Here is a 13072-nt window from a genome sequence, read left to right on the forward strand (position 1 = left end):
TGCTTGGCATGCTTTAGTCTGATTTCTGCATTCCATTGGCTTCCCCTTGCAACTCCATCTTTTTTGCATCATGAAACATAGTTGTAACCCAGGAGAATTTGATGAAATGGTGGTTTGTTGCCTCAACCAGTATAACACATAGGAAAGAGAGGAATAGGTAAAGGTACTGAGGATGAGTTTCTTACTCCCCACATGATCATTAGAAGGATTGTTCATGATGTTCGTGGTAAGTTGCAGGTAGAAACATGGATATGATATAAAGAAATGAGGGAATTCATCCGTTCAAGGGACAACCAGTTTCCTTCATCCACTAGTCTGACAGTGCTCTTGAGCTCTTCCCTCCATCTGATCTTTCTTTTCCCAAATCCACCAAATCTCAATCCTCTCTTCTTTCTCTTTTACAGAGTCTCTGGTTTGCATATCTGTGACTGTTTTTTTAAGCTCTTAAACACATATTTCCAATTTCTTTCCCCTCTTTAATTGCATTTAATATATCTTTTTTCCCCCCTTGGGTAATTGGGATAGATTTGTCTTTAACAACTCATGACAGGAGAAACGGTTCCCTGCTGCATAGCAGTATCAAAGCTCAGCAATTCGGAGTTTATTCTTGAAAAACAAGCACATGGGTTCTTCTATGCAGTCCCTTTTATGGGCCTTACAGGGACTGAATTCTCATTGCTTTCCTTGTACGATTTGTGGGTCTTCTCTAATTTTTTTTGTTCTTACTTGAAGATTACCCATCGCTTACTTCAGTAATTTGTTCTATAATTTTTAGTACTTTTGTTCTTGGCCAAGAGGGCCAAATCTGTGTGGTTAATACCTATATGTAGCCTTGAAAACAACATGTTTGTATGGAATTGTTTGGGTCTTTTGGTTATGGTTGAGGAGTGGTTCTCTTTCAAGTGGACTAACCCTAACTTTGCTCATTGTGATCAAGCCTCCTATTTCTCTCTTTTTTTTTTTTAATCAACATTCTTCAATTCTTTGGTAATGAATATGACTATTTATTTTTTTGGGTAATAGATATTTTTATTTCATATTGTTTGTTACATAATGTATGTGTTATTATTCAGATATTATGACTACTTCATCAAGGTCAAAAGGAAAATCAAAAGTTGGTCCTGTATCTTGGTCCACTACTGAGGTTGCCTTACTAGTTCGGTTGATGGTAGATAATGTAAGGGCTGGCAACAAGAGTGGGGCAACCTTCAGCAAGAATGGGTGGGATGATATTCAGACCCGGTTGGAAACCACTCTTGGTAGGGTGTTCGATAGGGAACAGATAAGGAACAAGTTCAACAAAATGAGGATAGATTATGGAAGTTTCAAGTCATTACTTCAAACTACAGGATTTGGATGGAACTCAATCACCCAGACAGTTACTGTTGACGATGACAGTGTTTGGGATAAAGCTATAGCGGTAAATACTATACTAATATCTTCTTTGGTTTGATCTAAACTATTATATTTAGTCTTATGTTGATTATGTAGTAAATATCTAATAATTTATTTGATATTGTATATAGGCAAATTCAGGATGGAAAAAATTTAGGCATCAAGGTTTGGCACATTGGTCTGAACTCCAAATTATATTTGGAGATTCTTATGCCCGTGGAGATGGTCATTTGGATAACACGCAAGACTGGGTGACAACTGAGATTGATGATCTAGATGTTGATGATGAAAAACCTACACCAACCCACACCACTTCAATGGGTCTAGATGACTTTGAAGTCAATGAGGTTGAGGAAGATACTACAGTCCATAAACAAGATAGAACTCCAACAGCTAAACGGAAGCGAAGTATGAGTGGTAGTGTGACAACTCGCTTTGGGATATGTTGGGAAGTTATGTCGGATAAAGATAGAGAAGGCAACTCGCAAGTCTTGAGGCTATCAAGTTTCGGCCATGGCACTTCGGTGACTCCTATCGATACTAGTGTTTTGGCATGTACACGTGTCCTTGATGAGATACGATATAAGTAAGGACATGTATCTGAAAGCCTTAAAACAAATTAGGGAGTCAGGACCGTGGAGGGAGTCATTCATTGGTTGTAGGCCTGACAGGAGGATGTGGCTGTTGGAGGAGTTATAAGGTGATGTTATTTAAATCTGTGTGGTTGTTTGAAACAATTTACTTATGTTATGTTTAATTTGGATGGTATGATGATACAATCTTGTATTTTTTTAAATTCTGTGTGGTGGTCTGAAACAATTTAAGTTGTGTTATGTTTAATTTGGATGGTATGATGATACAATCTTGTATTTTTTTTAGTTATGTTTGAAACAATTTACTTACTGTATTATGTTAAAAGTTTATTACTTGTTGTGTATATTTAGCGGTCATGACAACAATATACCAGTTCAGTAATGACTCTTCAAGTGATGAGGATGACTTGATAATGGTAGCTGCAACTTTAGTTGCCGCACAATCTCTATATACAAGAGAACCTTGTAGGGATGGTAGACATCCAGGATCAATTATGGTCCATGAAGTTTTGAGTGGTCATGCGGACCGTTGCTTTCAGAAGTTTAGCATGGAAAGACATGTCTTCCAAAATCTATGTACACTAATGATATCTAGAAAGTGGTTAAAAGACAGTCGCTATTTAAGGGTGGATGAACAAATAGCCATGTTTATGATGATAGTAGGAAGGGGTTTCTCTAATCGGGATATTCAAGAGGAGTTTCAACATTCTGGAGAGACCATTAGCCGTACATTCAAGCGTGTTTTAATGGCTATGGGAAAATTGGCAAAAGAAATGATCACACCACCAGACATCCAGAAAATTCAGTTAGACATGCAATCAAAACCAAAATACTATCCTTTCTTTAAGGTAATATACAATCAATACAAGTATGAAAATTCAATTATTTAAATTTTTCTTATTTTAGTATGACAAGTTTATTTTATGAAATCTGTTTTTAGGATTGTATTGGAGCAATAGATGGTAGTCATATTAGTGCCATAGTGCCTCAACAAGATGCTATTCGCTACAGAAATCGAAAGGGCATTACCACACAAAACGTGATGTGTATATGTTCTTTCGATATGCGATTCACGTATGTTTATGCGGGTTGGGAGGGCAGCGCTAATGATTGTCGTATATTTGAACGTGCAAGGAGAGATCCAACATTACAGTTCCCACATCCACCTGAAGGTAAAACCCATTTAATTCTACTGATATATGAAGTACTTATTGGTAAAGTTGAGTTTTTCCTTACAATGGTTTGTATGTGTAGGAAAATATTATGTTGTAGACTCTGGGTATGCAAGTCAAGTTGGTTACTTAACTCCATTTCGAGGTGAGAGGTACCATATTCCAGACTACAAGGGAGCTGGGAGAAACCCAAAGATGCTAAAGAGCTGTTCAACTACGGACATTCCTCACTTGGAATGTAATTGAGCGTACATTTGGGGTTACGAAAAATAGGTTTAGAATATTAAGACATATGACTAGTTACTCAATCAGAGATCGGACTTACATTGTGATGGCCTGTTGTGGGTTGCATAATTTTATTCGTGACGAACAAGAGGCGAGACAAAATATTTCTTGGTTTAAGTGTCGATGACAAAGTAGTCATAGATCCACCGAATCCTGTACACTTGCCTTATGATACATCTATGTCTACTCTCAATCGAGAGAGAGTGCAAGAATCATGAATGGATTGCGGATAAACATTGCAAATGAATTGGCCATAAGTTGTAGGATGGCGCAACTTACATGAGTTTCTTTTGTATTTGTTTGACCAAACTAGATATTCAATCAGAGAGACAATGCAAGAATGTGATTTGAATGAGTTTCTTTTGTATATGTTTGACCAAACTATGACTTGTTTATGTAACTTCTGTTGGATTTTATAGAGTGATAATTGCGGATGTGAATTTTTTCAATGGATAGAAGAAGGCATGACCTCATCTTCTAGCCAACAGACTAATGTATCGATGGTTTGTCCCTCGGGCTCACTGGCTGTATCCGCTCCGTCTTCTTGAAATTTACGAAGGTTATTGCAAGAGTGCAATTACATCCTCGGAGAATCATGCCAAGATGTTCAAAGACATCCTTAAAGGTCTTACCAAGTTAGACTTGAAGAAAGAAGAAAATTAAATCATGAGAGAGGTTGTCAAAGTTGTAATTTAATGACTTTAATTAACTATAAGTTGACATATTTTAATTATAGACATATTTTAAATTATGTTAAGTTTAGGAATTTATTAGATATTTTAATCTATGTTAAATAAGGAACTTATGAGACAATTTTAATTTATGTTTGTAGAGAAACATGTATTTTGAGGTAAGGATGGCATTATTGTAATTAACATCAAAAGCTTTCGAACAAATTTTACCAAACACCATTTCCGTTCAAGCGCGTTCTTGAGAACGTTACCAAATGGTTATTTTTGGTCTCAGAACGCCGTTCCAGACGAAGAACGCAAAAGAACGTTCTTAGTCAAGACGGGCGTTCTTTGTTCAGACCGTTACCAAACGCAGCCTTAGGGTGCTGCCCACCCTGCTACAACTCAGCATATAGGACACTAAAGTCCTTATCACTAGCATACTCATCACGGATTTGCTCGATGCTAAGTGCATGTGCTGAAAATGTATTCAAAGTCAGTACTTTTCTACTCAGTGCGTCAACCACTATGTTCTCCGTTCCTGACTTGTATTTCAAAGCAAACACAAACACCTACATAAGCAACCCACTTTTCATGTCAATTGTTGATTGACTTCTGTGAGTGAAGGTGCTTGAGTGCCTCATGATCAATGTATAGAATGAATTCATGCCAACAAGATAGTGTCTCCAATGGCGTAGCACTTGGACAATAGAATAGAGTTCTAGGTCATATATGGAATACCGTTGCTTGGTTTCATTGAATTTCTCACTGTAAAAGGCAATTGGGTGCCCATCTTGCATCATTACACCTCCCAGACAATTATGTGAAGCATCAGTCGCCAACTCAAATATACGGTCAAAGTCTGGTAAGCGTGACACTGGTACCTCTGTCATTTTCTTCTTGATCAGCTGAAAGGCCTTGTTTGTTGTAGCTGTCCATTCAAACTTCCCTTTACTCTGTTCGGTACATTCGGTAATGGGTGTCATGATCGCACTGAAATTCCAAACAAACCGCCTGTAGAAAGAAGCCAAACCATTGAAGCTACGGACTTCAATGAATGACTTCGGTGTAGGCCATTCAACAATACATTTGACCTTTTCTGGATCAGCTTCAACCCCACGTGAAGAGACAATAAAACCAAGAAATATAGCCTTGGGCAGCATGAAAGAGCACTTCTTGAGATTGATATATAGCTTCTCTTGACAAAGTACTCTCAAGACTTGCTTCAAGTGGTCAATGTGCTCATTGGGGTGCTTACTATAAACCAAAATATCATTAAGGTAAACAACCAGAACTTTACCAATGAAAGGACAAAATACCTGTCAATCTGTCATGACTCTCATGAATGTACTGGAGGCATTCGTCAAACCAACGGGCATAACCTTCCACTCAAACAGGCCATCTTTGGTTTTTAAGGTAGTCTTCCATTCGTCTCCAGGTCAGATACGAATCTGATGGTAACCACTTTGCAAATCTAATTTGGAGAAGATCATAGAACATTAGAACCAGACAGCATGTCTAACACGTCATTAAGCCGTGGAATGGGAAACCTATACTTGATTGTGATCTTGTTAATAGCTCTGCTGTCAACAGATATGCCAAGACCCATCTTTCTTTGGAGTGGGTAAAGCTGGAAAAGCTCAAGGACTTAGGCTCTCTTGAATGAAACCCTTTTGCAGTAACTCTTCCACTTGTCTCTTGGGTTCAGCATGCTTTGTAGGGCTAAGGCAGTACGCATGCAGATTAGGTAACACAGAACCAGGTACCAAATTGATTGTGTGCTGGATGTCTCTCAAAGGGGGTAGGTCATTGGGTAACTCCTCCGGTACCATATCAGAAAAGTCAGACAGCAACTCTTTAATGGGCTGTGAAAGTTGTACTTCCGGCTGTGGGGTGGCTTCTTTGGTAACCAGCGCCAAAATCTGAATCTTTGCTGGTTTTTTCAAACTCTTTCTTTGGAACAGCCAATAACTTCTTCCCATGACCTGTACACTTTTAATTGGTACGCAAGGACTGTAGTTGGTGCAGTTCAGCAGGTAGGTTAAGAGGATGGAACACTGCTTGCTGTCCCTTGTGTTGGAAATTGGAATATACACTGGTTCTTTCTTCCACCAATTGTAACATCGTTATCATATATAACCATGGCCTTCCCAGTAGCACATCAGTCATCCTCACGGGAATAACAGCACACCAGATATCTTCTGAGTAGCAATGAAGATGTAAAGGTACAGAACAGCACTGGTTTACCTCCATCTTATTGCCATTCAGTAGAGATACTTTATAGGGTTGTGGATGTTTTTCAGTCTTCAATCCAGCCCTCTTCACAAAAAATTCAGAAACAACATTAACACAACTACCACTATCAACAATTACCTGGGCGTTGTGATCTCCTGAGCGCATACGATTGTAAAAGATGCAAGTACGTTACCTGTCTTCTCCTTTGGCTTCAGCAACAAGACTTTAGTAACCACATGAAGCTCATAGGTATCTTCATCATCAAGCATATCAGCATAATATCCAGCTTCCTAATACCCATCATCCATGGGATAAGAATGCAAAGCATCATCATCTTCAGTTGTATCTTCCTTTTCAGCAACAGCAATAGGCTTCCTACGATGAGGGAAGTCCCGCATAATGCCCAATGTCTTGGCAATGGAAACATCGGCCTTGTCAGTGCTAACCATGGGTGCCTTACCCTTGTTGTCAACCCATGGTGGAGCTGCAGGACGTGAAGGTCCAGCAATAGATGAGCCAGTAGGAAAAGATTTAAGTGCTGAAAAATTTTTCTTGTTGTCGACAGCAAGAGTACCAAACCGTTTACCAAGAGGTGTCAGCATAGTTGTCACGGCGTCTCGGAGACCCAAGGCGATGGAGAAGGTCCAAATTCCAGGCGACACCAATTAGGCGACCAAGGCGTCCTAGGCGCCCGCCTAGACGACTAAGGCGCCCAAGTCGAACAAGGTGCTTGGACGCCTAGTGACGCCTTGACAACTATGCCCTGAAGTGCCTTGGCAGATAATTCTTTCTCAGCTCGTCCTTCATTTCAAACCAAGTATTAAGCGCAGTGCCTTCATACTCCATATCTCCTTCAATAGTTCTCCACCACTCACGAGCGGAACCGACTAGCTTAGTACATGCTAGCTTCTTCCTTCTATCCTCAAGTAAATCAAACCAATCGAAAAATAATCATCCAGTGCAGCTAACCAATCATAAAATACTTATGGTTCATGATTGCCATCGAATTCCTTTAACTTAAGCTTGATCTTTTGAACATCACCATAGCGTCAACAAGGAGCACCATTATCAGCATTAAAGTAAGACCTCATATGGTCTTCAAAACTCATTCGATTCTCTGGAGTTCTCTGTTGTTCCCCATCTTTTTCTGTCTTGTCTATACTTGTATTCCCTGTGATCTCTGTACCTTTCCCTGTCTTCTTTGTATTCCCAGTGCCTGTCCCTATCTTCCCTATGTCTTCTAGGAGGTCGGTGAACTTGGGATTGCACCTGATATCTGTCCTCTTCCATGGGTAGATTGTTGTCCCTAACATAAGTAACATTTTGTTGCTCAATTAGTTGCAACCTTTCATACGTAGCTTTCTGTTTAGATCTTATTTCTTTAGATATAGCCCTCTGTATAGCTGAAAACTTTTGAAACATCTCAATCACAGTAGCCATAGGATCGGGTGCTGCTGGCAGCACTGGTCTACCTTGTTCATCCATTCTCTGATACCACTTAATGTAGTCCTAGATTGGTAGGAGACCAACTAGGAGCCAATCAACCAGGATCTATTATGAACAAGTGAATCGACTAGGTCAAAATAGGGTTTATGGTGAAATTAGGGTTAGGGTTAGGGTTAGGGTTAGGGTTTGATGTATGGGTTATGTCAAGTTAAGGTAGGGGAGTCTATCAGTGAAGGTCCTGAAATGTTTTAATGGATGGAAATATGTAAACTTGAACGGACAGCACCTTAGGTTTAGGGTTTCGGAAAAGAGGGGAATGTAGGGTTTCAAGTGGGTGGATGGGGCTAGAGTTTGGATCGAGTGCTATAAGGGCAGAGAAGGTAATTCGGCTCTGGTTTGGTGAGGTTTTGATGGGTGGATTGGTCTGTGCAGGTTTTAGATTATGGAAAACTTAAAATTAACAACGGGGAAAGTTAGGATTTGGGGTTGTAGAGGATTAGGAGAAGAAGGATGGGGATGGGGATGGGGATGTCTCAAACTTACTGTAGTTGCAGATTACTCTTGGCAGCAGCTTGTTTGAGGATAAAACTTGGATCTTTAACTAGAACTTCAAAGAAATCTTCAAGTAACTTGAAGGAGAGCTTCAAAAGAACCACCCGAGCTTCACACCGCAAGGTATCGATTGGATCAAATACCAATCCGACCAGTCTTGATCACACACAAGACAATCTTCAGCAATGAAGAACAAGTTGCAGAGCAGCAGCTCAAAAGAGAAAGATTTTGTCAAAATTCAGAGGTAATGTGCACCTCCCACGATTTTATTAGTATATATATAGGTGGCCAATGGCCTTACTCCTAACCAGCCTAGGAGAAGGAATAGATCCCCCCCTAGCTGAGCTCTATTACATGGGCAATAAATCATGTGACTTATTAATTAGTCACATGACAACTTAAAAATAAACAAGATCCTATTCTAAAAGAATATCCAAAATAACTTAAATTGGACCAATGGTTCAACCGGTTCAATTTAAAACATAAAATAAAAAATAATTATGGGAGTCTACTATACATAGGCATCCCTACTACTCTAACACTTGGACTATTTCTTGTTCTTCTTCTTCTTGCGGATGTAGGGCTTCAGCTCTGCATCAATAGTCCTGGTCCGTATCCCCATCATTCCCGAGCAATAGTGATCCAGATTGGGTAATTTGGGTGATGGAGGCGGAGAAAAGCATTAAACATTGTGGATTGGCAATCCACTCCCTCCCAGATTAAGATCATTCCAGAACAATACTGGTCCAAATCGGGCAACCTACATGATCCAATACTAATCTTTAGATCATGCTTTAGAGGAAGACTGCCCGGCAGTATCTAGACTGGTGATCATTGATTTGATGGTGTCTCCAGTCCCAAAACATATGCACATACAAGGGCTTGGAAGGATTTTGTGACCCTCAGATTGAACAAGAGCTAATCCTCATCTAGAAAATTGGATTTGGTTTAATTCTATGTAGGATTCTTCTTCCAAGAGCTAATCCTCATCTAGAAGATTGGATTGTGTGACCCTCAGATTGAACAAGATCTGATTCAAGGTGAGGACTTTCCACTCCAAGATATTGCTGTTTAGTGAAATTTAGCAAAAGTCTTTAGCTATTGAACTAAATGTGAATTTTCTACAATTAGAATCCTAATAGGGAACAAATGTATGAGGTCCAACGATTGTTTTGTTTTCTTTGGTTGGACTTTGTTCTTTTCAACACACGCATTAACGCATACAAGGAGAGATGGACTGGTCTAACTGATTGACATTCGAATGAATAACAGAAATTGATTTGAATGCCAATTTATTTTTTTATTCCCTTTGTCCTGATATTCTTCTCTATTGAAGCCATTATCTAGCTTCAAACTCAGAGACAGTTCTCAGGTTATATTCTTTTGAGTAAAGATAATAAAGGTCTGATCTTGAGACTGAGATACACCAACCACAAACTGTAACATCCAGCCATCACACTGCTCATCAATCAGCCTGTTGCTCCATCCTTTGAATAATCTGTCCATCATTATCCCTACAATCCGTTTAATCAAGTAATTCCATCCTTTCGCTATTATTTGAACATTAACTTTTGAAACCCCATCATCCTATATTTCATCACTTGAGTTTAATCCAGATTCCCACTCAATCAGAAGAACCTAATACACTAATAGGACATCACAACCTATGCCGGATGGGATAAGTTTGAAATATTCTAAAGAAGAGTGTCCCAGTGAAGGAGGCTCCTGCTACTGCAATCTGGGAGGGGCAAATGTTTGCAGTCCTACCCTCTGCTTCACAGGAGAGGCTGTTTCCAAGTTTTGAACATGCAACCAACAGGTTGCAATAGCGCAACTTAACCGTTGTGCCAAGGCTCACCCACTAAGTTTGAAGTATTCTGAAACCATGCAAAAGGAAAAGAGATATTTATACCATATAAAGAATTTCAAGTATTACCACAAAGAGTTTGAAATAGAAACGACAACCTTCATTTGTAAGAAAAGGTAGCCACTCTTAACTGAGATTTTTTTTTTTCCCTGAATACTGAGTAATAGTAAAATTCAGATTAAAATTAAGAAGTGATAGCCTTTGCTATAAAAATTAATCTTGAGTTTATGGTTATGGTTTAAGTGGGTAACTGATCATTTAAGGTTGACAAAACAAATCATGCAAAACAATAGAACTAAAACTAAGTCGTTGGTCAGAATGTAGGTACCACCTTTGGAATATCATTTGGTCTGTGAGATTCAGATGATTTGCTTCTATCATTAACAATGGCCGCATGGAAGTTAAGCTGCAAGAATCCACAACAACTCAGAGGCTTAATAATGATTTGATAAAAACTTTAAAGAATTAAGAGACGCATGCCAACATACCTTAGTAACTGAAACAGATGGGAATGAAATACCAACAAAAAATCCAAAGACTACTCCCAGAATTGTTGTGATAATAAGTCTGGCACTGTCATTTGATTTCTTCAGAACTCCACTGAGGACCAGGCAGAAGAACTAATTAAACAAACTATCTTGAAGGCCTCAAGACAGTATGACAAGCCTGCCTTATGAGTGCGGCATGGATGATAGAAAAGAACAGAGGATATGCTTCAGCATATTAGAGGCAAAGTAGCGACAGGTCTAGAAGTAAACATGCATAGAAAGAGCATGTAACTTGTACACAAACCTGCGGTGGATAGTTCCCATCTCGGTATGTCCCTCAACTCAAAAGTCAGACTGCCAGAGTTGACACTGCAGTGAAATGTTGGGTCAAACCCTTGGAGAACTTTGGAAACAAATGCAGCATTCTTCAACGAGTATGGTGCTCCATGTTCTACAGAGTGCCTTCAGGGTTGCCCCTGACAGACGGAAAAGTTAATAACTATATGGTAAAGTGTTCTCACCACAAATGCTTACAAACTGAGATGAAGCTGAGTTCTCTTTAATCATGATATTCACACCAATGTTCAACATTAAAAGATATAAAGGGAAGGAGGACCGAAGCATTTGACTTTGATTTGTCAACAATGCTTTGGTCAAGCGATTTAATCTCATTATGTATCATTAATGTAACCCCCACTGCCAATTTTATTCCCTTCCACCCCTCTTCTAAATCTGCTTTAAAAAATAAATTCTTTGAATTCACTCAGGATAGCCAACATTAATTGTTAAAAAAGGGGGGAGCAAGATTTCATGACTTAACTTACAGCAGAGTTAGACATACATTGGTTAACATCCAACGAACTAGACAATGACAATTTGGTACTTTAGTTCCTGTAAGTGGACTCTATAAAAGTGATCCCATCACCCGCCCCCAAACCCCATTTCCCGCCGCTCCAGGGAATGATTCCCTGTCCATAAACTACTCAAACATGATGGAACTATCAATGTTAAAATGCTGCATCCGCTAATGTTCACAGCTTGATTTCCAATTCTGCAACAGAATATAATAACAAGTTCGAGATTTATACTTCCACTGTACCTCGAAGAATGACCAAAAGCATTCCAAGTATAGTTTGTGATCCGTAATCGATTAATAACGTTTGAGTTTCTCTTTTTTCCCTTATTTTCTGACAGATGGGAAAAAAGGCGGGTTGAACTCAAACTGGGATAGAGCAAACCCCCGTTAGCAGAAAAATAAGATGATAATCACTGAACTAAGTTGATATAATATTCGCAACGAAAAGATAAAATCCATTTTCACAAACTATGATTACAAGAGTTACAGCGGGCAGATGAATTGAACCCCCAAAATAAATTTTTGATTTATAGAATTTATAACTGGAAATCGGAGACCAGATGGAATTAGCAAAATCAAGGCCATAGAATCAAGGGGGAGAAAACTCAGATTTAACAAAACCTGTAGAAATGGAAAGAAGGAACACTCCTAAACGTCGTCGATCGTACAAGTGGAGCCACAGAGAGAGAGAGAGAGAAAGTTCTGACTTCTGAATTCGGAAAAGCTACCAAGAACGACGAATCTTCTTATCCTCTCCTTCGATGAGATTCATTTGCGATTTGCCTTCCCAAATCGCAATTTCGCATGTCCATTGGAATTAGAAGATCATCTGTGATGCGCTTATGTACATTTCGTTTTGTACCAACTACTTGTCCTTCAGGACCTTCACCTTTGAAGCGCAATTGAGTTGGGCCAGGCCCATCATTTAGGAGGAAAATGGGCCCGCATCAGATACTCCCCCTAGGCCTATACGGCCTGTCTTTAGGGGTTTGGGGTTGTCCAAGAGGAAATAAATCATCTCCAGCACGCCAGCCGCTCTAGTGCTGATCGAACGGTTGGAGGAACTCGGGGAGCATGCCCGGGTGCCTCCAGCCATTGGATCCACGCTGGAGATGATCTATGTCCGGTCCAGGGGTTCTTTTGTGAACCCATATCGACCGGTTTAATTTTTTGAAGTGGTTTTTAGTCAGTTCCTATTGGGTGTGATTTTCACATTAAGGCTATGTTTGGAAGGTCAGAAAAAAAATTCAATATGATCTGGAAGTTGCTACAGTTTTGCTTTCCCACTTCAGTGAAGCTATCACCACCCAAAGTTTGCATACTGACTCCTTAAATCAAGCTCTCTCTACAATTCAACCGGTTGTTTCAGAGGATACAAATGAAGCCTTCTGCATCAATCCAACCATGGAAGAAGTTCACAGAGCATTGAAGTCTATGAGGCCTTTAAATTCACCAGGCCCAAATGGTTTTCCCCCTTGTTCTTTCAAAAGTTTTGGGACATCACTAAGGAGG

General features: G+C 39.5%; 1 protein-coding gene across 2 annotated transcripts in view; it reads right to left on the reverse strand.

The window, feature by feature from the left end:
- The window catches only part of LOC122656717, a 37398-nt gene extending 25158 nt beyond the window's left edge, over positions 1 to 12240 (reverse strand). For both annotated transcript variants that reach the window (XM_043851335.1, XM_043851334.1), the window contains exons 1-4: positions 12182 to 12240; positions 11009 to 11180; positions 10705 to 10816; positions 10548 to 10622 (exon numbers count right to left, since the gene is read on the reverse strand). In XM_043851335.1, the coding sequence (XP_043707270.1) occupies positions 10548 to 10622; positions 10705 to 10816; positions 11009 to 11028 (207 nt within the window). In that variant the 5' untranslated portion in view covers positions 11029 to 11180; positions 12182 to 12240. The remainder of the gene's footprint in view (positions 1 to 10547; positions 10623 to 10704; positions 10817 to 11008; positions 11181 to 12181) is intronic.
- Between the last annotated feature and the right edge of the window lie 832 nt (positions 12241 to 13072).

The sequence above is a fragment of the Telopea speciosissima genome, chromosome 3 (genome assembly GCF_018873765.1).
Source record: "Telopea speciosissima isolate NSW1024214 ecotype Mountain lineage chromosome 3, Tspe_v1, whole genome shotgun sequence".
NCBI classification, from domain to species: domain Eukaryota; kingdom Viridiplantae; phylum Streptophyta; class Magnoliopsida; order Proteales; family Proteaceae; genus Telopea; species Telopea speciosissima.